At 40.5% G+C, this 26,669-nt stretch overlaps 1 protein-coding gene across 1 annotated transcript in view; it reads left to right on the top strand.

Annotated features, from left to right (window-relative positions):
* PCDH15 (protocadherin related 15) overlaps positions 1–26,669 on the top strand; it is a 567,896-nt gene that overhangs the window by 231,067 nt on the left and 310,160 nt on the right. Inside the window, exon 12 of the mRNA XM_046026577.1 lies at positions 4,433–4,565. Within this exon, the coding sequence (XP_045882533.1) occupies positions 4,433–4,565 (133 nt within the window). The remainder of the gene's footprint in view (positions 1–4,432; positions 4,566–26,669) is intronic.

The raw sequence follows: 26,669 nt of genomic DNA, 5'->3' as shown, positions 1-26,669 counted from the left end.
GCAGTCCACAATTCAGCAACATTATCTCGTTACTACTGAGTACTACTGTTATATCGAAACAAACGGACTTTTTATCTTTTGAAATATTTCTGCAAGGTGAAAACCTCTTAAAGTCTATCTTCCCAACCTTTTCTTTATTCAAATTCTAATTTGGTCTTCCCCCCAAATATATATGTGAGTGTGTGTACACACACACACACACACACACACACACACGTATATATGTATACATGAAGTCTCATGAATGATATAATGAAAATGAATTGTGATATCATACCTTAAGCTCAAGATTTGAACCAATTCATGATTTCTTGTAAGATACCATCTTTTGTTACAGATGTTTTATACTAGGGATGTTTCTACTCACCCACAGAAACCCACACACAGCAGATAGGTCAAAAATCTGCAATTTATTTCCCAAATTTGTTCTTGTAGAACTGCGGGGGGTGGGGGGGTGCAGAGAAGAGGCAGACAGATTTTGAATTTAGAAGCCTTGCCTTTTAGTTTATCTGCAGTTCCTAATTAACTTTTTAACCTTGATTCAGTCACTTAATCTTTCTGATTTTCGAATCCTCTTTTGTAAAATGAGAGAGTTAAATTAGATCGTTTCTAGGGTCTTTTAAAATTGTAAGATTACCTGAGAAAATACATCAGCCCTTGGGTTCTGCTTTGACCTTCATTACCAAATAAGAAAGAGCAAGTGCTATGATTTTCTTTTTTTTTAGAAATAGAGGTCTACCTACATCATACTGGCTACATTACAAAAATTAAATCTGTATTATATAACTGCTTTATTTTATGCATTTAAGACTAGCTGTAAAATGTTAATACAAAATGTTCACATAAAATGTTATTATTTATCTAGTGACTGTCCTATTTTATTATGTGCTTAACTGATGCTGTTGAATTACTAGTATTTATTACAATATTAAGGGTATCATTTTATTGTGAATACTATTGGTGTTTAGTTTCAGGAAAGCTGACTCTACCACAATGCTGACATCAGGGATAAAAAGCAGGAAGGCTTGTGCTTATTTCAATGCGTTGTAGGTTGAGCCAGGAAGTTGAAGATGAAAAATGCTAGACCTTGGAACTTGATCTTTCTCAAATAATTCCCAGATCCAAGTGGAGAGGGGTGGGGGGAGCAGAAACAAATGTAATTAGCAATTTTAGCATTTGAATTGTGGAAAGCAGCAGAGGGAGGGAAGGAATAAGTTTGGATGAAGGAGAGGCAGGTGTTGGGCAGCAGCTATTCTGTCCATCCTTTGCCTGGGGGTATAGGGTTCTCTGTTTTTTGCATTTTAAAGTTGTCATCTCTGTAGCTGATAAACCCAGCCTCTTTGGGTGTAGGGGTCCTTCCTGTAGTTTTGTGGATGTAACAATTTAGTCCTCTTGGGGGGAAAATAGTCAAAAGGGGAGGAGTAAGGAAACACACAAAGTATAACCAGTTCAGTATAAATCATACTTTCATGAGGGAAAAGAGCCTCATATTTTGGTAAAGACTTTATCAAGTATTCTAGGCCGGTAAACTGAAGCTGTAAAAAATGCCAAAAGCAGGAAAGGCCTAAGTTTTTGAAAGAAAACTTTGAATCTGGAGTACAAGTGTGTTCTAGGTTAAAAAAAAAAAAAAATTGTGAATCAGTGAAAGAATCTCGTACCTCCAGGGTCACCAAGGTGAGTGTTTGGTCAGTTTATAGAGGAAGCCCCAGGCTACTAACTTAAAAAGTAGGTGAGCCTACACACAATTTTGCCAAGAGCTCCCCGGCCAGTCATCTTCTAAACCAACTGTGTGTAAGGATATTGTATATCCATTGAAAATGGAGAGTCTTCTGTCCCACACCAGAAGGTTCTGATCTAATATGTCCCAACACTGACAACACCACACCCCACTTGGGGGGAGATGACTAGGATATCACGCCCTTAGGTATTTAGCCTAGAAAAGGGAAAGGATGGAATTAAAATGCTTTAAAAATTATAAGGGAAGTTAATAATATATCAAGCTTATTTACCACATTCCATAGAACAGGAGTCCTTATTTTGAACAGTTACCAGTAGTAATGGAGAAATGTTTTATATATGCATGCATACAACATACATACACGTGCACACAAACACACACACACACACACACACACACACACACATATATGTGATCTTATTTAACCCTTATGCTAAAGTGTGATGTCAGGATTACTCTCATATTTTGGATATCAGTGGTCAAACTGAAATAATTTGCCCAGGATGTGGTACCCATCCAAATTCTAACTCACGGATGTGTGGTTACAAATCTTGTGCTCAATAACATGCCTCAGTCAAGGTTATTACCAATATGGTAGAGGGCAGATGTTAGAGGACTTCTTAGGCACAGACAGTGTACTGGCTGGAAAAAAGAACAGACTTACAAAATGTTTAAATGACTTGATGGGTAACAGATGTTCAAAGATGCCAGTGTCATGAGAGTAGTTTAGGGAGAGTAGGTATCCTGGGGGTGCAGTTGGAGCCAGATCACCACCTGGGAAGATAATAGGTTTAATTCAGAATGAGAAGTGGGGCTCTGTAATGCACATTACATTTGGTAACTTGTGGATATTTTCTTCCCTCCATGTTGTCTTCTGCTTCTAGCCCTAAGATTAAGGTTATAAGTAACATTTCATCAACCATTTTAACCTACTGTAAACATCTTACTCTTAAATTCTCAGTTGTAAATATATATATATATATATATATATATATATATATGCACCCACATATGTGTATTTTTTGTAAAGAAAACATTAGAATTTAATTCATTTTATTGATAAATTTTAACAAAAAATTTTAGATCCAGAGGCCAGAATAAATACAGATACCTTGATGATAAAGTACCAAAACTGATTATAAGAGATTTTAATTTAAAATGAGGTTATTTTGGAACAGTATTGTGATAAATGTTAAGTATGAAATTTTTCAAGTCACTACAAATTTTTAGAAGTCCTTATATTCTATAAGTACTCATCTATTGAGAGTATGTCCAGAAACATTTTTTTTTTTAAGAGAACAACAGTGAGCTGGCAAGCTGATGGGAGGGGCAGAAGAAGAGAGAGAGTCTTAAGCTGGGGCCAAGATCAGGGGCGTCTGGGTGGCTTAGTGGGTTAAAGCCTCTGCCTTTGGCTCGGGTCATGATCCCAGGGTCCTGGGATCGAGCCCTGCATTGGGCTCTCTGCCTGGCGGGGAGCCTGCTTCCTCCTCTCTCTCTGCCTGCCTCTCTGCCTACCTAAGATCTCTGTCTGTCAAATAAATAAATAGAATCTTTAGGGAAAAAAAAAAAAAAAAAAGCTGGGCCAAGATCAGTGTGGAGCCCAACACGGGGCTTGATCTCACAACCCTGAGATCATGACCTGAGACAAAATCAAGAGTTGGATGCTTAATTGAGCCAGGTGCCCCCAAAGAACTTTGGGCTACTTTAAGGAAATTCTAGCCCCCCAAAAGAAATGACAACACATGTGAAAAGTGGCGATTTTATTAAAATAAATTTAAAGCATACAGCTTAAGCAGGGGTTGTGTGTTCTTCAAGACATCAGGCTAACTGTCTTCAGATATTAGTGGTGGCATCTTCTTCCAGATGGAAGATGACTTTCTCATTACTATAATTTTAGCCAGTGCTACTTCAGTATAAACCTTGAATGTCTTGCTTTTATAGCCTTTGTTGAGCAAAGAACTGTCAGTGGTTAGAGATAGCCAAAAAGTTGAATATGTACGCATGAATATTTTTGTCTTTGTAGTAACAATGTCCTCTTGACCTTCAGAAAAATTGCCTATCAATGTAAGGCTTTAATTAAATCTAATTCTAGCCTTTCATAGCATATTTTTCAAAGAAGACTTAAAAACACCTTTAGTTTTGTTTGCAACTAATTTACACAACGATTACTTTATGAGCCTGACTCTTGACATGCATTTACATGAAGCCATTGATGTCAGCACGAAAACTAATAAAACACAGCCCGTATTTCGTTTTGTGTGTTATTTTAATCAATACTCCCTCTGCTGGTTTAATAGGAAGAGAGCCCCAAGGACAGCTCATATTACCAGATATTTATAGAATGCTTTTTGCTATTAGAAAGACATTAAAAAGTAAAGTCAGCAGTCAAGGCTCCTGTTAATTTATTAGCTTTATTTGTACCGCTATTCCGTTTTAATTCGCACTATTAATCTAAGCAGGAAAAACCGGTACCCTGAGGCATTCTTTACTTTTTACTGAGATAATTTCATAGAAACATGATATTCTGGTGGTAACTTTTATTTTAGCATCCTTTCATTCTGAATTGTTTTATTGTCTTCTGTAAAAACTCAAAATGTCCTCTCCTGTCAGCCCCACAGCAGAACGCAGACTACACTCCGTCATGAAAGATGATGTAGATTTTTACCCATCCTATTCTGTTCTCTTTCTCTGCAGACACTCCATCTGCACAGTGTACATTGAAGTGCTTCCTCCAAATAATCAAAGCCCTCCCCGCTTCCCACAGCTGATGTACAGCCTTGAAATCAGTGAAGCCATGAGGATCGGCGCTGTTTTATTAAATCTACAGGTATGCTTCTTGGTATATACGTAGAGCTCTATGGAGACAACCTTGAAGGCTGATGGGTCTGTATCTGTGCATGGGGAGGGGGATCCGCATGTCTGCTTGCACTCTAGTACAGGAAAAGTCCATCTGGAAAGGAAAACAGGGTAATATGGATGGAGGGTTTCCTCAGCTAATCCATTCTATTGATTGCCACAACCAAAGGACTAACGTTAGCTGACAGGGATTAGCTGCAATCATTACAAGACAGAATGAAGGGATTGGAAACACGCACTTGAATATTTTGTACTTTGCACCCAAAGAGTCTGCAGCTGACTATTATTTTCTAACTCAAATTCCTTTGCCCAGCAGGATTCAGTTTTGCTGCAGTGTGGTATAGAGAAAATAGCTTCGGATGGTAGGCATTCTGATTCTGAGGCAGTCACCTTCATTCTGTGGCCATGGGCAAATCTCATAATTGCTGGGCCTCCTTTATCCATTTAGGTGAAGGGAGGAGGTTGAGCTTATATTTGCATTTGCAGGTCCAGATTCATGGGCATATTTTGTAACTAGTAGGATGATTGCTCTGTTTACACTGTTTATATATATTCCTGACCAAAGCATGTTTGGCCAGAAATGCTTGTATCTTTCACTCAATCTACAAGTTGGGCTTTATATGGTGTTGATAACTGCCCCTCGATGTAAGAATCACCACATGACCCATCACTCTACCTGTGGATGTCCAGAGGACAGGGAAATGACCTTCTGGTATTGTTACACGGGTACGGGTCAGCTCGCTGATGAGAGTTTGGAAAGCTGGCCTTGAAGGGTAGGACAGATAGATGTGTTGAGGGGCACCTGGAAGGCTCAGTGGGTTAGGGCCTCTGCCTTTGGCTCAGGGTCCTGGGATCAAGCCCCGCATCAGGCTCTCTGCTCAGTAGGGAGTCTGCTTCCTCCCCTCTCTCTGCCTGTCTCTCTGCCTACTTGTGATCTCTGTCAAATAAATAAATAAATAAATAAATAAATAAATAAATAAATAAGATGTGCATGTGATACTTCAGGAAAATCCCAGCACTGATCTTTACCACCACAGGAGGTGATGTAAGACATAGTTACATCTTGCCCACCTCCAGTTTGAATGCGGACACCCTCTCACCCAAAGCCTGACGGGGTAAAAGTGGACTGGAGAGGATGTGAAAGTAATGAGCCACATCAGCCTCATGAGCCAGATGTGGAAAGTGAACCCTGTGGAAAGTAACTGGGGCCTAGATCAGTTGATTGCATTTTCATCATTTCCAAAACAAGGCTCATTCCCTTGGATCCCTCTTCATACCTGAGGCTGCTGGAACTGTGTCTGGCATTACAAGATACTTCTCTGTTCCTCTGCTGTAGTATCCATTTGGTTGCTTTTCCCCAGGTAACTACAGAGACTTTGCTTCTTTGGTTCATTTACTATTGAAATATGTGGGAAACAAAATTATGTGAAGGTAGTCATATTAGCAACAAAGAAATTTGGAGTATCTTAATGGACAAAATAAAAGAACCCCATAGTCTCTGAAAATGAATATGAAGACAAGTCCATTTAATGCAGTAACAAAAGTCTTATATATATATACATATAAATCCACATATACCCATATATGGATTTATTTGTGTAAACAAGAAGAAAACCTAAATATATCCTAGATTTGTGATATTCAAGCTAAGACATTGTACATGTTTTACATTTAAATATTCCTTTGGAATGTGACTTTGTACAATTTAACTTTCTATGAAGTAGCATAAATTACTTATAAGATGGCCCTAGGTCTCAATTCAGTAAATCCCAAAAATGTCCAGGAACCACATTATAGGAGAATAATTCTACCTGTGAGTTAAAGATGAAAAGGAGTTGATCTTTTTCATATCTCAAATTTCTCTACTGCAAAAGCTGAGCAAATACAAGAATGACATTTCTGTTCACCCTTTCTGCTTCTGGTAGGAGCAAAAGAAAGGGTGCCACTTTCAGTGGCAGTCTCTATGGGAAAGAATGAGGGTGTCATCATCAAGCCTTTTTTTTTCATAAGCTGCCAGCCATTCCCTTTTGCTCCTGATCAACTGAGATGGAATTTAAACTAGTGACCTAAAAGCTGGAAAGCTTCTACCAAATTACTCTCCCAGACACTTCTTATAACAGAACGCATCAGTGGTACCTCTGGCTCTGTCCTCATCTCTTTCACATGCCACACTGCCCACTGCTGACTCACTGCTCAATTTAGAAAGACAGGATTTGTGGAGAAATATATTTTCAAAGGTAACAGCAGCCTGGTTTCAGGATGATCTGTTTTGACTGAGATCAAAGTGGTTTCGTCTCGGAAAACAATCCTCATTTCTCCTCTTCCGCTTCTAAGTATTTTCCTTTCATTCTGTCTGAAAACTGCTGGGGAGGCTGTGATTTTCCTCAGCTTATTAAGGCTGTCTTGAATGGCTCCTGCATCCATGGCATTCAGTGGAGGAGATTGTGAGCCAGAGCCCTGCTTTTCCAAACTTCCTGGGCTGAGCAGGGTTGGCTTTAGGTGGCACTTTAGTTTTCCAGAGTTGGCAGATCTTTCTCCAAAGCATGATTGTACATCACCCCCACTTGCCAGTGAAACCTATTAGAGGTGTGTGCCCCAGCTGTGTGCTGGGATCATGGGATCATGGGAGCCCCTGTGTACAGCTGTCCCATCGTGTCCATCTTTAGTCTGAAATCAGCCATGGTGGGCACATTTATGCTACAGAAATGAACAGATGCGACAAATCAGTACCTTTGACTCCATCCACAGCCAGTCGTTCATCCTTACCAGCACACCACTGGATGTGGAGCCAATTTCTTCAAGGACTGAAGTGACTAGAATGTGTTAACTTCATCAGCCTCTTCCATCTTTGACTCTCTGAGATTCTGAAATCCCCTTGTACCATCACCATTACCCTAGCGCTCAGATAAAAATAATAATTGGTGACACGTATGTGGCACTTAATGAGGCACCTGCCTGTGCGGGTAGCTGGGGTATATTCTGCGCACACTCAGACTCAAAATTTCAACAACTTGTGACTGAGAAGGGTTATTTCTCACTCCCACTGCATATCACCACGGATCAGTTCCCACTCCATCCTGCACCGTTTCACCCACATCAGGATGAAGGGACAGCGTCCATGCAGAGCACTGCTGTTCTTCTGACAGAGTGAAAAGACAGGCACAATAAACCACAATATGGATTTTAATGCTTCTCCGGGATGTGAGGCCTGACCCTGCTGCCCGTGGTTCCTTCACCAAACCCAGGGACAGGCTGTTCCTGAGCTCTTCCCCTCAGGGGTGCATAATCCTCAAGGGGGAGGCCCACATGAGCTGCCTGGCTGCTCCGAGGTCCAGAGCTGTGGGTTCTTTGGTTCATCGCTTGCCTTGCGGGTCACTGCAGGCAACCATTTTGTAAATGAGCTTTCACTGCCAGCCATGGTTCCCATCCTGATAGCTTCCAGTAACAGTTTCCTCACCAGCTTCCAGTCTCTGGAAACCACACTATTATTTTCCGGGTGTTTATCACGCACACTCTGCCTCTGACTGTCAAGTTGGGATCAGTTAGGGTAGCTATAGGTTTATGTTGCCAAACCCCACAGCCAGTGCCATCAAAAGCCAGCAGAGACGGTGCCGTATCCAGCCTACACGCCACAGCCCAGCTGACGAAGTGGCCTCTGTCTAGAACAAGTCATCTCCTGAGGGCAGCGTTTGCTGTGGGAAACACAGCAGAACAAAACAAAACCCAGTTCTTCATCGCTACGTACAAGTGAGGCATGGAATTACTAACCACAGCATTTTCCATCAGCCAAAGCAACTCGCGGGGCTGCTCCTGAGTTAATAGGTCAAGAATGTATTATCTTCACCTGGGCAAATGGCTCTACAGGCTGCATGGCCAAAGCTGATGTCAGTGCAACAGGGGTGTCTTACATTCCCTAGAAAGGGACTTCTCCCTTATTTATTAGCTTTTATTTTTAATTTTTTTCACTTACAAGTTGTGATGCATTATTGGAGATTAGCTACCCTCACCTGCTAAAACACAGTTCTGTGTCCTCTGTTTCTGTGTGATACCCCATTGCTTCGGGTCACCACACTGACCTACTACGTAGGTAGGTATTATATTTACTCTCCGGAAAATGAGAAAACAGAGACTCAGAAACAGTAAGGTTTGGGAGCCAGAGTAGTTTTGGGTTTGTTTTGTTTGGTGGTGGTGGTTGTTTGTTTGTTTCTTTAAAAGATTTTATTTATTTATTTGATAGAGAGAGGGAACACAAGCAGGGGGAGTGGGAGAGGAAGATGCAGGCTTCCTGCCGAGCAGGGAGCCCGATGTGGGGCTCAATGTGGGCTCGATGCAGAGCTTGATCCCAGAACCCTCGGATCATGACCTGAGCCGAAGGCAGACACTTAACGACTGAGCCACCAAGGCGCCCCTGTTTTTGTTTTTATTTTCTCCCCTTTGACTCCTGAATCAGGACTCTATTGTATTATTTTAGTTTTAGGCTATAGAAAAACTATTATTTTTTTTCTTTTTTCCCTATGGGTGGTAGGTGTTTTTTTATTATATTAGATTTGTGTTTTCCAAAGGTTAATTTTATGATATTTATGATGATAAAATATATGACAGCTTGAAGGGAAGATCTGATTTATTTTAATTGTCTCAGGAAGAAGCAGTTAAAGGAAATGTTGGATATTTTCTTCTCTCACTTGGAGGTTATAGATAGAATGTGGATTATAACCTAGATAAAGCACGTTAAGTAAAATAATAATAATAATAAATTCTCACATCCTACCTCAAAGAATTCCTGGTGCTTAGTGGAATACTCTCCAAGAATCTAGGTAGAAAAAAACGCATATGGTTTTGGAGACCTTTACCATACAAGTAGTAAGGGTGAAATTTTTGATTGCTGGTCCAGTGTTTCTCTTAGTCCAAGACTGAGAGAAGAAAATCCAAGAGGAGGAAGGGTAGATTGGTATCCAGTTCTTTAACTGAATGGTTGCTGGGATTTGAGTCTGTGCAAATGCCCTGGGGGGTGTCATGGTGGAATGGGTAGCTGGCAAGAGGGCATGGACTGCTGCCCACATTGTCCGCAAGATGATCCTGCCTGGGGCCATAGATCTCAGAGTTGTGTTTCCTAAGTGCAAATAAAAATGAAGGAAACTAACTACAGCACGTGGAAAAGAGAGACATGAACACCTACCGAGATGTACAGCAAAGGGCCACCAGCCAAGCATTATGCACAAATGTCCCCTAGTCACCACCTGTCCCTAGGATGGCTACTTGGGATCCAGCCCCATGACAGTGGAGTCTGCTGGTGCCAATTCCTCCCACACTGATCCTCACACAACCTCCATACAGTCAGTCCCTTTAAGAAGTGGGTTTTCCCACTGTAGCCTCTCTATCCCAGTGTCAGAGGGGAAATGAGAGGAAGAAAGATGAATATGAGTGAGAAAAATCAAACACACTTGAAGTCCCTAGAAATGAAATTGGTTTTAAAGTAAAAAGGAAGGAGTCATATTAGGAAGGGTTAGAGAGTTTTACTAAACGACAATGGTAGACCTTTAGACAGAGACACGGGTGAAGGAGTCAGCTCTACGGCAGAAGGGGAGGTGAGTGACAGATGCTTGAGAGCAGCCTGGAAGAAATGTAGCCACTTCATTTCTTCTCCAAGGGAGTCCTTATCCAAACTGGACACAGGATAATGCAGAGCTGAACTTTTGTGCTTATAATGAAAGCCCATAGAAAGGAAAAATAGATTGAGGGAAGATGCATTTCTGTATCATTTGGCATTTAATTCAAGCATCTCTGGCCCTGCCTCTCTTTCATTCATTCCTACACTTCTTGGCTTGATGCCTTGAGCAAAGCAGAAAAGGGCCTGATTCCCAAGGCTTTGACTTTGTTTGTGACGGGGCTCATTCTTGCACACTTCTACAGAATATCTAGTCATCGGTTGTATGTTTCTGCCTGACTGTAAAGAACAAATCTTAATTATAACAAGCTGTGAATCAAATGATCCACCCACCTTTTGCCAAGGTCTTCCCCAAGGAAAGTTCAAGTACATTTTGTGAGATGGTTAACAAATACACATGTGGGGATAGAGTAACAACATGCCAGTGCTTGCACACACTGTATTCCTTGCAGAGTGAAGAGTTGGGATTGGGGAGAAACAAGTGTTGACAGTTGGTCCTTTATTTAAAATGTCTTTCGCCTTGCTGTCGATTTTTGCTATCACGCCTCTATTTCCGAAAATGAATGGTAGTAGAAACAATGTACTTGAAGTAATGCCAGTGTTGATTTTTTTTTTTTTAAATGAATAATGGAACAGGTGGTGGGTAATGGGGAGGGCACGTTTTGCATGGAGCACTGGGTGTTGTGCAAAAAGAATGAATACTGTTATGCTGAAAAAATAAATAAAATGGAAAAAAAAAAATGAATAATGGCACGGCTTGGCAAACTCTAGCCTGTGAGCCAGATGACCTGTTTGTCTGGCTGGTAACCTGAAAATGGTTTTTCCATTTTTAAAGGTTAGTTGATACAATGTAAACCAATAAAATGAAATGACAACAAAAAATAAACAAAGAATAATATGCAGACATCAGATACAGTCCACAAAGCCTAAAATTTTTGCTGACTTTTTACAGAAGAAAAAAATTTCCTGGCCTCTGCATATACTGTGAGTGGTCATTGGAACACTGAAAAGTAAAATAAAATAAAATAAAATAAAATAAAATAAAATAAAATAAAATAAAAATAAAAAAATACAAACCTAAAAAAACAAAAAGCAGACCGACAAACCAAAAAAAAACCAAACAACTCTCACACAATAATAGTGCCCATCCATTATATTGAAATGAAGTTTAAAGACGCCACTGAAAGAGATAAGATATGATACATATCTTTGTAGTCCGAAGAGTTAGCATTAGATTCGTATAGTAAATTGAATTGAGTATATTAAATTTAATTATTTAAACTGTGTCAGAATAATCTGTTATCTGAGCTGGGTCTCAGGTGAGCTAGCTGAAAACAGAAGCAACATCAGTTACACAGGTATTCTGTGTGTATATAAACGTTCAGGTCAGTATTTGTGTCAGTAGATACTAGTTGAATAAAATAATAGAAATTAATGCACCCTTTGGTGAGGGTCAGAAAGCAGAGTTTTAAGAGCTTGAGATTATTGTCTCTGGGTTAGGCAAGCCCAGATGAAATGGATAGCATGTAAATTGCATGGCTCAGTGCCAGCAACAGAGAAAAGAAAGTACTTAACTAATGGTAATTATTTTTATTTGAGTTCATTGCCATTTTTGTTTTTCTGAAAACTCATACTAAGCTGGGGGGTTTATAATTTTTTTTTTATATTTTATTTATTTGACAGAGAGAAATCACAACTAGGCAGAGAGGCAGGCAGAGAGAGAGGAGGAAGCAGGCTCCCCGCAGAGCTGAGAGCCAGATGCAGGGCTGGATCCCAGGACCTTGGGATCATGACCTGAGCCGGAGGCAGAGTCTTTAACCCACTGAGCCACCCAGGCGCCCCAAGCTGGGGTTTTAAAAGTGAGCAAGAAGAGGGGCGCCTGGGTGGCTCAGTGGGTTAAAGCCTCTGCCTCCGGCTCAGGTCATGATCCCAGGGTCCTGGGATGGAGCCCCGCATCGGACTCTCTGCTCCTCAGGGAGCCTGCTTCCTCCTCTCTCTGCCTGCCTCTCTGCCTAGTTGTGATTTCTCTCTGTCAAATAAATAAAATATTTTTAAAAAAAAGTGAGCAAGAAGAGCAACTGTTTAGCTCAGGTCTCTCTGCTCAGCAGGGAGCCTGCTTGCCCCCCATCCCCCGCCTGCCTCTCTGCCCACTTGTGATCACTCTCTCTGTCAAATAAATAAATAAAATCTTTAAAAAAAAAAAAAAGTGAGCAAGAAGGTACCAGGCATTTGGAAGAATGAAGGGACTGTTGAAGAATACGGGTGAATGGAAGTATTGCAAAGAATGTATTCACCTGCGTTATGCTTTTACTAGTTCTTCCATTGAGAAGAAATGATCACTTGCAATTTAAAATACAGAGTGACACTTTGGCAAATCAAGAGGTAGGTGGTCAAGAGGTCAATATTAATAATAATACCAACATCTAATTTTAATTGCTGTTGTTAGCCAGGGACTTTAAGCATTTGAAAACTTCCTTATCTTTTATACATTTAACAGAGCAGAGAAGTAACTTTTGCAAAGTCCAAGAGAACACTGCTGTAGAGTGGGGATCCCGAATCAAGCTGCAGGACAGGAGAGTCAGTGCTGTACCTTTCCCAGAGACTGAGGTCCGCTCAGTGCTCCCAGGTCTGTTCCGTGCCCCCAGCTCTGCTCCAACTTGTAACCACTTCTACAGCAGCGGAGACCCACCCACGAAGCTGATGCTGCTTTTCTTTTTAGGACCTCCTTGATCAGCATTGATTTTATTTTCTTGTGGTTGCGTCTTGCTTCTTTACAGAAGTGAAGGCTAATATAGAGATAATGACCATGGATGCTGGGAAAACTTAATTCAGCCCCTGCTTTAAACTGGCTTCCTGAGCTGCCTCCTGTGGTCTGAGTGACTTTGCTTTTCCTGGCTTCTCCTGGTCAAAGCTGCAGTGGCACATGAAACAGCTGGGACACGGGCAGCGGGAGAGAACAGCAAGGCCTGGGTGCCCCGGGTGCTCCGAAGGTGAAGTGTCTGCCTTTTGCTCAGATCATGATTGCAGGCTCCTGGGATCAAGTCCCGCGTGGTGCTCCCTGCTCAGTGGGGAGCCTGCTTCTCCTTCTCCCTCTGCCTGCTGCTCCCCCTGCTTGTGGCCCCCCCAGATAAATAAAAATCTTAAAAATAAACAAACAAACAAACAAACAAAAACAGAAAGCCCTGAGAAGTAGCGCAGGAAGTTGGATGTTGCATATCTGGTTCCTTGAGGGAAAAGGCGTGCATTTTTCTGATGAACTTCCCAGGGGATGCGTGTAAGGCTGTACTGGGTCAACTTGCCACCTTCAGCTCCCTTTCATCTTTATCCATTCTTCTCCTTTTTAATAGTTTAAAAAAGTGTCAGCATTTAACCTATACGCCTCAAGGAATTATTAATTTTAGTCCTGAAGAAAAATGCCTGCTGCCCTGATTTGATCCAGAATTGATCCATTTCCAAGACAGTTTGAGAGAAATGCGGGCCATCATAGAGCCTGCCCTTCTGCGTTTGCAGGTCTCGTCGCAGGTGCTAATTCGTTTTTCTGACATCTCTCAAATGTTCTAGAAGGTTTGGGGGTTCTTTGTTCTCTTTCTTTTTTGATGACTATTTCTTGTAAAATAGGATGCCCACCCCCGAAGATGATAGGGTTTATGATTCATGGATGTCGTGAGACTAGCATAATCATGAACCCCAAGCCATAGGATCTGCAGTGTCATTTCTATTAGGGGGATCCCTTCAGAACCGTCACTTGCAGATTTGCTTTGCGTCCTCAAAGGAGACTTTCTTGATGTGTTCTGATGCTTAAATGTGTTACTGCATAGATGAACGTCGTGGAGCACACTAAAAAGATGACTGTTTTCCCTTCAGTTTAGTAATATATAACCTGCTCTGTTTACTAGGTGTGAGAAATGAAAGTCTCATTTATTTTCGTTTCAAGCTGGGGAGAATACATTTTCTCATCTTTCCTTACACTGGACTTCAGATGGCTCTGTCCTCATTAACATTATCTCAAATGCATAATATCCATGTGGGCGCACATAGGGAGGTGGAAACATGCCACAGATGCTGGTCATCTGGCCCCAAGGTATAATTTATATTTTGAATGAAGAATAGACAGCTGGATGGATAGACAGAGAAATTTGAAAGAGAGATGTCTTCTAATACTAAGCAATTCCTTCTTGCAAACATTAAATCTGGTTTGTAATGCTAATTTTTTTTCTTTAAAGCAGATGTTCTGATAGGTCTAAGTTCCCCCCAAAAAGTTTAATCCCTTTGGCACTATGGGATACATATTACCTGAAATGATTTTCATCTACTAGCATATAAAACTGTTGAAAGTGAAAACACATATTTTTAAATGTATTCTCTATTGATAGCCATGTCTTCCTCTTCCCAAACACTAATTTGGCCCCTGTAATTCCTCTGTAGTCCACAGTATGCTCATAGGTAGAAAGCCAGAGAGGCAGGGTATAGGGAGAGGCGAAATCTAACTCTGATACATTCGTTCAAAAGAGCTGGCTCCTAATTTTTTTTTTTTTTCTTGAGCTTTCTATCCTCAAGAAGGAAATAAAAATGATTAAAAAAAAATGAGGTCATGCCCCAGAAGTGTTGTAGACTATACATTTTATCGCATATCTTAACTCTAATACACACATATATGAGATGTGTGACTTAAGTACATATGTGAGTGGAGTTAGACTTGACTTCTGCCTCTAACTTATGCTTCAACAGGAAGTAGGACATATAAAAAATGGGTGAAAATAATCTTCTTGACATGTTGCAAGAAATAAAGCCACAGGGGCACCTGGGTGACTCAATCAGTTGAGCGTCTGCCTTCTGCTCAGGTCATGATCCCCGGGTCCTGGGATCAAGTCACCCACTGGGCTCCCTGCTTAGCGGGAATCTGCTTCTCCCTCTCCCTCTACTTCTGCTTATGTTCTCTCTCTCTCTGTCAAGTGAATAAATAAAATCTTTAAACAAACAAACAAAGGAAATAAAGCCACATTCTCCAATTCTGTTAAAAATAATGAAGGACCTAAAAGCAAGCGAACAAGAAAAAAAATGGTCTTTTCCTGATACCAGGGAGGAAAAGCTGAACTGCCGTGGCTGATTGCGCAGATGGCTGCCCTGGACAATCCATGGTTTGTGTGGTGCCCGGGGCAGAGAGTCACTGGCACGAAGATAGGCTCTACTGTGGCACCTCACCTGCCCCATATCTTCATCAAATCTTCAGATGAAGATGTTTACAGCGTCGTCACCACGCCTACCGCTCTCTCTGCACCTGCATTTGTATATTTTGCTCTACTCCTATGATTAAAAATGAGCCCTCCTTGTGTCTGTTGAAAGGGTCACTGGCTTCTCAGAGCCTCGGAAGTGAAGGCTGCATCTAAGTGAATTACGAGAAAAAGGAAACAGGAAGCAAAAACATACAAACCCATTTTTTACTATTAGATTTGACAGATATAAATCACCTGTCAAATCACTTATTTTTTTCTAAAAACAACTATAAATTCGACTCTAGAGGAATTTACTCTAAATTCCTTATATCATCCGTAATAACCACTTTGCGAACGACACCGTGACCTTGGACCCCACTTGGAATAGCTCTCAGGACTGGCAGTGTGGTTTGCAAGGCCCAGTGCAAAATGAAACCAGAGCACTTCTAAGTGTGGGTGCTTTGCACTGACCTGGAACCACTCTCCTCGATGCCGCCCACTCTGGGCTACTCAAGTACAGTGCTTCACAGTCACCCTTTTACCTTCCTGTAGCATGAATAGCTTCGGTTCTGTCTTATCCTTTCCATCGCCATCAAAATCTGCAGTGGCATCTCCCAGTTAAAGACAAGCAAACAACACAAAATGCCCTTGGCCCCGTAACCTACTCGAGCTGCTTACTCATTTCTGTGTCTCCCTTCGTTACAGAAGCTACTCAACACTGGTACCCAGACTGGCTTGAAGAAAGTCTTGGTCAGATTCCTTGCTGTTCTCTCTTGACCACAGCAAAGTCATGATTTCAAACACACCCAACCCTTGATGTGACTCTTTTGGTCCCAGGGCTTACTCCATGGCCAGGTGAATTACCCATCTTCCTGCCCATTGATGGGTAAGCTGTGATGGAGTGGATAATCCCTTCCTTGCTTAGAAACGTATGTGTTTGATTTCCAGAACACCACAGTGTCCTGGACTTTTCCCCATGCTCCCTGGCTGATTTCATCTGACTGCTTTGATGGTTCCTCCACATTGCCCTGACTCTTAAAAGTTGGAATGCCCTGAATCTCAAGCTACTAACCTCTTCTTCATTCACTCCTGGAATTAGTTAATCTGGTCTCATGGATCTAAGTTATTATTTGCTCATACCTCTAATTCATATCTCCACCTTAGCTCTCTGCCCTAAAACTCTACACCCATGCCCGACTATGCATTCAATATTTTTGGTTGTTAAATAGACATCTGTCTTAGGTCAAATTTCCAGAGAAGATTCAGTTGCAGATGTTTGTTAAAGAGTGTTTTTGGAATCAACTTCTGTGGAAAGAAGAGAGAAGCAAGCCGAATTAAATTTAGAGAGAAGATGAACTTCCTCTGACCCCATGGACAGCTCTGGAGCTGAGAGAGCCCTTTAGAGTTGGAAAGTCCACACAATGAGGTCGGCCCTTCACACACCTGCATGCAAATGTTGGATGCAGGTTGCCTTAGAAACAAGCTTGGCCTTGACATGGTGACTCTCTTCGGATGGACCAACCCCTTAAGTTCTCAAGTAGGACCAGTAGCTGAAGGTTCTCCATTGGCGACATTCCAACACATAGGGAATAGTTACTTCCTTAAAGAGGATGTGGGAGGCATAGCATAGTGTTCTCACACAGAGATGATAAAAACGATCGTATCCCTGATAAAATCTGAAATGAGGATCTGGGGGCATGCAGCCTCAAGATAAGGTAAAGGGGAATGAGCAAGTTGAGCATTTTCTGAAAGAAAATATGCTAAGTGTAGTAAAGCAATGAACTGTAACACAACGCCCTCTAGAAATGCCAAAAAATTAAAAACATGATTTTTATAACTACTTGAATATATTCAGAAGGGGAAGGACACATTTTTTTTTCCATTTTATTTATTTTTTCAGCGTAACAGTATTCATTCTTTTTGCACAACACCCAGTGCTCCATGCAAAACGTGCCCTCCCCATTACCCACCACCTGTTCCCCCAACCTCCCACCCTTGACCCTTCAAAACCCTCAGGTTGCCCCAACCTCCCACCCCTGACCCTTCAAAACCCTCAGGTTGTTTTTCAGAGTCCATAGTCTCTTATGGTTCGCCTCCCCTCCCCAATGTCCATAGCCCGCTCCCCCTCTCCCAATCCCACCTCCCCCCAGGAACCCCCAGTTTGTTTTGTGAGATTAAGAGTCATTTATGGTTTGTCTCCCTCCCAATCCCATCTTGTTTCATTTATTCTTCTCCTATCCCCCTACCCCCCCATGTTGCTTCTCCATGTCCTCATATCAGGGAGATCATATGATAGTTGTCTTTCTCCGATTGACTTATTTCACTAAGCATGATACGCTCTAGCTCCATCCACGTCGTCGCAAATGGCAAGATTTCATTTCTTTTGATGGCTGCATAGTATTCCATTGTGTATATATACCACATCTTCTTGATCCATTCATCTGTTGATGGACATCTAGGTTCTTTCCATAGTCTGGCTATTGTAGACATTGCTGCTATAAACATTCGGGTACACGTGCCCCTTCGGATCACTATGTTTGTATCTTTAGGGTAAATACCCAGTAGTGCAATTGCTGGGTCATAGGGTAGTTCTATTTTCAACACTTTGAGGAACCTCCATGCTGTTTTCCAGAGTGGTTGCACCAGCTTGCATTCCCACCAACAGTGGAGGAGGCTTCCCCTTTCTCCACATCCTCGCCAGCATCTGTCATTTCCTGACTTGTTAATTTTAGCCATTCTGACTGGTGTGAGGTGATATCTCATTGTGGTTTTGATTTGTATTTCCCTGATGCCGAGTGACGTGGAGCACTTTTTCATGTGTCTGTTGGCCATCTGGATGTCTTCTTTGCAGAAATGTCTGTTCATGTCCTCTGCCCATTTCTTGATTGGATTGTTTGTTCTTTGGGTGTTGAGTTTGCTAAGTTCCTTATAGATTTTGGATACTAGCCCTTTATCTGATATGTCGTTTGCAAATATCTTCTCCCATTCTGTCAGTTGTCTTTTGGTTTTGTTAACTGTTTCCTTTGCTGTGCAAAAGCTTTTGATCTTGATGAAATCCCAACAGTTCATTTTTGCCCTTGCTTCCCTTGCCTTTGCCGTTGTTCCTAGGAAGATGTTGCTACGGCTGAGGTCGAAGAGGTTGCTGCCTGCATTCTCCTCAAGGATTTTGATGGATTCCTTTCTCACATTGAGGTCCTTCATCCATTTGGAGTCTATTTTCGTGTGTGGTGTAAGGAAGTGGTCCAATTTCATTTTTCTGCATGTGGCTGTCTACACATTTAATGCAATCCCTATCAAAACACCATCCATTTTTTTCAAAGAAATGGAACAAATAATCCTAAAATTTATATGGAACCAGAAAAGACCTCGAATAGCCAAAGGAATATTGAAGAACAAAGCCAAAGTTGGTGGCATCACAATTCCGGACTTCAAGCTCTATTACAAAGCTGTCATCATCAAGACAGCATGGTACTGGGGCACCTGGGTGGCTCAGTCGGTTAAAGCCTCTGCCTTCGGCTCAGGTCATGATCCCAGGGTCCTGGGATCGAGCCCCACATCGGGCTCTCTGCTCCGCAGGGAGCCTGCTTCCTCCTCTCTCTCTGCCTGCCTCTCTGCCTAGTTGTGATTTCTCTCTGTCAAATAAATAAAATATTAAAAAAAAAAAAAAAAAGACAGCATGGTACTGGCACAAAAACAGACACATAGATCAGTGGAACAGAATAGAGAGCCCAGAAATCGACCCTCAACTCTATGGTCAACTAATCTTCGACAAAGCAGGAAAGAATGTCCAATGGAAAAAAGACAGCCTCTTCAATAAATGGTGCTGGGAAAATTGGAAGGACACATTTTAAGAAGATTCATCTTAGCATTTTTCCAGAGATTTTGTTCCCCTTGCTCCAATATTTGCATGCCTTTACCAATGAATTGTTGCCATGTTTTTCTAACCATGGGAATGCGTGCGTGTGGGAGGGGTAGTGCAATGTGGACTTTTAGCCCAAGGTGATAGTCTTCCTAAAACGGAGAAGAGGGGTCTCAGAGGGTGGTGGTCCCCAGAGCAGAAAGGTGAACTATGAGATCTCTGACTTGAATGGACTTTTATGGACAACAGCTGGGGGAGTGTATACAGGAAGACAACCCTACTTTGGAGATCTGATCAAGAGACCCTTCACACTGAACTTTATTTCCTCTCTACTGCTATGTTTCTACTCTTTAATCTTCTTATCTGTATCATGTCTCCTAAAGCCATTGAGGACTCTCTCTAGCTTCCAAGATGGCAGCCAAAAGACACCCCCTAGTCCTTGTCCACTGGACTTTGTGGAAATGTTGGAGACCTGCTTTCATCAACCCTTTCTTTTTTTTTTTTTTCTTTTTTAAAGATTTTATTTATTTATTTGACAGAGAAAGATCACAAGTAGGCAGAGAGAGAGAGGAGGAAGCAGGCTTCCTGCTAAGCAGAGAGCCGGATGCGGGACTCGATCCCAGGACCCCGAGATCATGACCTGAGCCGAAGGCAGAGGCTTTAAGCCACTGAGCCACTCAGGTGCCCCCATCAACCCTTTCTTATAAAAGATCTTTCAACCAGGGTTTATAACTAGAGTATGAAAGTAATGAGTTCCATTCACTACACACTAGAGGACTAGTGTATGATTCAAAGAAAATTTTATAATTTTAAACTGCTTGATAAAAAGAGTTTTGGGGTTTCATTTTTTTTAAGTTGACCAGAATTAAACCATTCTGCTTTTCCTAAAAGTTAGATTAAAAAAAAAAAGATTAATTTGAAATGTGAGTTTGAATGTGAAATAACATTTGGCTGAGCAACTCTTTGATAGCGACTGTTCTTATAAAAGCAGTAATCAGTATTACCTTTAGTAACTTGGCACTAAAGATTCCCTGCACAGTTTTATAAATAAACCTCAGTTTATTGCATGCCTTGAAGCTGTTTATTGCTTCACACACTGCCAGTTACTGTTGATTAAAGCTTCAGTATGCAAATGCAGTTATTTCCCTGAGATTTTGATAAATTAAAGAAGAACAAAAACACTGTTTCTGAGGTATACTCGATAAATAGCTAATCGGTGTCGGTTGTCTAGAGAAAAACAACAGAAACTAAATTGATGCTGAGAAATGCCCATGGTGATTCTCCACTTAACTGCCTGGAATTAGCTGATTTAGAGCTAAGAAAACTTTTTTGGTTTTTTTTAGGTAGAGATAAACAATATTGGCCTTGGAATAGTTACTTAAGGAAACTGAAGAATTTATTTGCATGTCTCTTCTTCTAGTATTAAATACTTTTTATTTAACATGGATTCACAAAATCCTGTAGCAGTTTGAAAAAGAAAATGAAGGGAAAAATTCCTTGTTTCTCTGATCCTCATTCACATACTCGCCTCACTACACACAAACACCTACCCGCAAACACACACACACACACAGTTTTTTTTTAAGAAGCTCCAAATTAAGGAAACATAACATTTCAAAAAAAAAAAAGAAAAGAAAAGAAAACATAACATTTCACAGACAAAAACAGAATTATCTAGCAATAAAAATTAACTCGGCTTGGCAACAGAGCTATTCCCTACTCCCTACCCCCAAACAAAAGCAGATAATTTTGATTTTGATAAACAAATGATTACAAGGAGCAGCAAGGTTTGATTGCAACTACACTTTTCCTGATTTAACCAGCTTGAGCAGGGTGATTTGAATCAGAAGTTGCCTTCGTGAGTCAAGAAGAATTTTTCTTCAAGAGGAAAAATTCAAAGATTAATGTCAACAATAGCAAGCTGAGAAGACCCAGCTGTTTACACTTCCTCTTTCCTTGTTTAATTTTATTTTTACAATTAGTCTGTGTATATTCATAAGTGCAATCATATCGCATACTCTTTTTCTTTTCTATGCAGCTTTCTTTTTTATTTCCTATTTCTGCTTCGTCTCTGATTCCCTACCTCCTTTGCCCTGGAATAACTCCCCAGCCCTCCTTCACGAGAGAGCTCAAGTGAACCCAGTGGTGTGCGTCTAACCATGTTTTCCCATCCCGGTCACATATGATTATGTAAGGCGCCTGAGTGTGTGTGTAGAGGTGACTTTGTCATTGTCATCATATGCATACGTTTATTTTATGTTAATTTTTCTCTTGGAATGATTTAAGACTTGGCAGAAAAAAAATGTGAGAATCCTACAAGAACATTTAAGTATTAGTGCCCAGCAGGCTATCCATTCCCCAAGTATGATTTCCAGTTCCCATGAAGAGTATGGTCTGCTGTATAACCACCACACTGCTGTGGAAATCGGGGAGTGACTTTGATGCAGTCCTACAGTGTAGCCCTATGATGCCAGTCAACTTGTGCGGTTACGCTCTAACATCCTTTACTGCAAAATGACCCCAGCCAGGATCATGTGTGACTTTGATGCGTCATGCCTTGTTGGTCTCCTCCATCGGCTCCAAGCTTTTGAAGATTGCAGGTAGCTTATTTTCTACATGTCCCTTCAGTCTGGTGGTGGATGTCTCTTGGTGACTGGTTCAGTCATGGGTATTTCCGCAAAAGTGAAGTGATGCTGCGTGCATCTCATTGACTCCGTCGGATGACAGATGGCTTACAGGGGACCCTTCCAGGGAACGCTGCTCTGGATAACCTGATCTGAGTTGCACCAGCCTTCAGGTGTGTGGATGACTCACCTTGAGATTATGCAAATGTTCTTCCCTTACTTATCTTTCCTCATTTTTTTTAACATCAATTGATGTCCTTCAGCTGAAGTATTATTACAACTGTTGCCAAATGATGATCTTTAATTGCATCATCTCTTTGAGAGTGGTTGGTTGGCATTCTACTGAAAGGAAAGATGTCTTTTTTCCCCTGTGTATTTATTCATGTATTTATTGATACCAATATGAACTCAAAAATTTATCTGCTTTGGCTGATTATACACCATGACAACCATTATTTATTCCAACGCTCAAATTGTCCCAGAATTAGCCTTGACGAGCCCATGTGAGCAGGCTCTTGTGTCCTTTGCGCATGGCCCTGTCATGTTTTGAGTACCCATTTTAGCCTTCTCTTACCCCATCCTGGGTCTAATCATTTCTCTAAAAAGTTCCAGTGTCTTTAAGTGGGGGTGGCATTTAGAAACCCAGATTGAGGACACAGAATGTTCATGGCTCTTGGCTAGCTCTGTTTCCAGGCCTTCTCAATGGCCAAAGCTGGTAATATATGTACCTGTCTCTGTGTGCACGCATGAGTGTGCTCAAACATACACACACACGTCTCTACACACACCACATACATAAATATGTGGTGTAGACACACATTCATTTGCATCTGTATTTGTTTATGCCTACATATATGTCTGTGTAACATACATATACATATTATATGTAATATTGTATATATACATTTTATAACTTGTGAAGTATATAAATATATATATGTATATATATATAGTTAATAACTGCTACAATGAGAGAACTGACCCTTTTATCCTTAGTATATTTACTTACTGAATATAACCAGTTCCTGTTGACCCCCATGCTGATGTCCTCCTCAGCCCACTCACGTTCTGATGCCACAAACCTGATTGTCCCTCCTTTTCTCCCAATATTGATGTGTTCCCCACCCTATGGGGACTCTGGTGTGCTGCAAATACCTTTCCTACCGAGTCCAGGCACATCTCACTACCAGCTGCTACCATCATATACTAAACAGTTCCCTTCCTCATTCCACTTGTGCTGTGATAGTCCACCGGAGATTGATGTCCTACCAGCCCCGTTCCCATGCAGACAGCTTCATAACCTCATAGCTCAACAGCGGACAGCACACCATGCAAAGACTCTTTGGGCTTTGCAACCACACCAAGCCACCACTCTCTCTCACAGAAGCTTGGTTTATTCTCCTAGGTTACTGTCGCGGTCCAGGCATTGTGAGTGCCCTTGGTCCTATATGGGTATGATGCCCCATGACAGGCTGCCAACAGCCCACCCAGACTCTGACTCCCCATGTCAGGCAGTTCTAACAATGTTTTACAATTTTAAAATTGCAGTGTTTTTACTTCTCTCGTTAAATTTATTCCTGAGTATTTTGTTTTTTTCAGTTTACAGACTGGAATCTTTTCCTTAATTTCATTTTTGATCATTCCTCACAAGGATATAGAACTACTATGGATAGTTTCATATTGGTCTTGTATCTTGTATCCTTTCTGAACTAACTTATCAGTTTAATCGTTTTTGAGTGGGTTCTTTAGGACTTTCTATTTAAAGATAATGTCATCTGTAAATGGAGTTAATTTTACTTCTTCCTGTCTGAGATGACTTTTACATCTTTTTTTCTTGCCTAATTACTCCAACTAGACCTTTCAGAAGAATGTTGTAATAGTTTTTAGCATAATCTTTGTCTTATTCCTGACCCAAGTATAAAAGTTGTGAGTCTTTCAACATCACTATGAAGCTAGCTGGAGTTTTGTGTAGCTGTCCTTTGTCAGGTTGAGGAAGTTCCCTTAAGTTCCTTGTTCATTAAGCATTTTTATCACAAAAGGTATTAGATTTTGTCGAATGCTTTTCTTGATTTTTCTAGATGACCCTTAAAAAAAAATCTGTTTATTACATTAATAGATTTTCTTATGTTGAAACAACTTTGCATTGCTGTGACAAATCACATTAGATCATTATGTGTGATCATTCCTATATATTGCTGAATTTGAATTGCTGGTATTTTGTTAAGGATTTTTACTTCTATATTCATAAGATAAATTGACCTGTAGCATTCTTTTCTTGGGATACCTCATCTGGTTTTGGTATGAGGGTAATACAATCCTCCTATAATTAGGAAGTATTTCCTCTTCTTTAGTATTTTGGAAGAGATTGTGAAAATGCTGTCAATTCTTTAATGTTTGGCAGAATTCACTAGTAAAGCCATTTGGGCCTGTTTTTGTTTGTTTAAGGCAGTTTTTTATAGTTTTGTTTTCGAGATTACTAATTTAATATTTTTTATTCATTATACCTCTATCCATATTGTATTTATCATCTTGAATCAGTTTTGGTAATTTGTGTACTGCTGGGGATCTGTTCATTTCATCAGGGTTATTTAATATGTTGGGATACAGTTTTGCATCATATTTCCCTAAAATCTGCTTTATTGCTGTAAGGCCAGTCATGACAACTCCACTTTTGTTCCTGATTTTAGTAATTTGAACCTTCTCTCTCTCTCTTTTTTTTTCTTTATCAATCCGACTAGAAGTTTGTCAGTCTTGTTGATCTTTTCAAAACATCAACTTTTGGCTTCGTTGATTATTCTCTACTGTTTTTTTATTTTTATTTCATTAATTCTCACTTTAATTTTTATTTCTTTCCTTCTCCTTGCTATAGGTTTATTGTACTCATCTTTTCCATTGTCTTAGATGAAAAGTCATTGACTTGAGAACTTACCCTTTGTACTACAGATGGTTACACCTATCCATTTCTCTCCAAGAGCTGCCTTGTACTATTGCTTGTGTTTTAGTACAGATTTTTTTAAATAATTTTCATTCATTTGGAAGCTTTTTCTGATATCCTTTGTGTTGTCTTCTTTGCCTCTAAGTGCCGTGTTTCAATCCTGTATAGATGTGAATTTTGAGACTTGATGTTGTTGGTTTCTGATTTTATTCCGTTACAGATAGGGAAAGGATTAGCAGATGGCAGATTGTGCATTTCTGCAACATGGACTGACAGGCAGAGGATAAGGAATGTTGTTGGCCTGTCGCTCCAGGGCAGCTGCCATAGTCAACACTGGCTCTGGGGGGGGAGAAGGAGTCCAGGGATTCTGCTTACACCTGCTACAAGTAGACCTTTCTCTCACTGTGCTGGTCGAGAGGTAGAGGGGAAACACCTTATTGTTCCAATGCCACAGTCCTGCTGTTCTTACTGAGATTTTGTAGATTTTTTAAAATAAATGTTTCTCTCATTACTTGTTTGAACAACTTCCAGAGACTTTTTTTTTAAACTATTTTTTAGTAGTCATGGTTATTTTCATGGGAGAGGGTCCACAGGGCTCTTCACTCAGCCATTCCTGAAATATTTTCCTTGTGTGCTGTATTTTTGCTCATTTTCAAATACAAAAAGTACTGCAAAAAATGTATCAAGAGAATACTCTTGATATGTTGGGTCTGCTTATTGACTTAGAATAATTTATACTGGGTATTATTTGCTATGAATTATGGATCTCACTGAATTTGTCCTTTTAGCTCCAGGTGTTGATAGACTTTTTTTCTGCCCATCATTTCTTTATGCCCCACCCTCACCAGCCCATCCCTCCCCTTCCAGGATTAATTCATTAACTAATCAAGATTGTGCTTTCTGATGCATTCTGATTAAACATTCTGATACGTAGGTGACTAGAGGGAAATGTTATGTTTTATGTTTAAATTTTTAATTTTATATCTTGCTGATATTGGTAACCTATCATGTATGCTACTTGGTCAAGTCTTCTATCCAATGAGTTCTATTGCTGACATTGATGACTGACTTTAAAAACACTGTACAGGGGCACCTGGGTGGCTCAGTCTGTTGAGTGTCTGACTCTTGGCATCAGCTCATGTCATGATCTAGGGTCGTGAGATTGAGCCCCACATTGGGCTCTGTGCTCAGTCTGCTTGAGATTCTCTCTCTCTCTGCACTCACTTCCCTCTCTTAAAGAGAGAGAGAGCTTTAAATCAAATTTAGAATTAAAATTAAAAAAAAAAAAACACTTTACAGATTTTTAAAAAAATTGTTGGATGCAATTTCTTTCTTGATATTAACATCAACAGTATTTGTTGAGTGTACGATATGCACTAAGCTGCATCTGAGATATGAACTATTTTGCCACTGCTTAAGCATCATGACAACCCTGAATTAGATGCCATTCTATTTCAATATCATACATGGAGTCACTGAGACATAAATAGGTTTAGTTATTTGCATAGCTAATAAGTGACAGCTTTCATCCCCCCTTATTTTTTGCTTTAAAGCTCAAGATTTTTAGATACCAAAATAAATTATTTCCTTAGATGAGACTTTTAATTTGAATAGAATTCTAGAGTTTTCTAAACATCTGTTGCCTCATCTGATTCTACATCAACTATATATACAACACATTTCAAGTGTTATTTACCCATTTAATGATTGAGAATGTAGGTTCAGAGATAGACCCCAATTCAGGTAGTTAAAAATGAGATATTTGGGACTAGGTCCTCA

This window comes from Meles meles, chromosome 13, assembly GCF_922984935.1.
Source record: "Meles meles chromosome 13, mMelMel3.1 paternal haplotype, whole genome shotgun sequence".
In the NCBI taxonomy this organism is placed as follows: domain Eukaryota; kingdom Metazoa; phylum Chordata; class Mammalia; order Carnivora; family Mustelidae; genus Meles; species Meles meles.
This window is presented reverse-complemented; position numbering and strand designations above follow the sequence as displayed.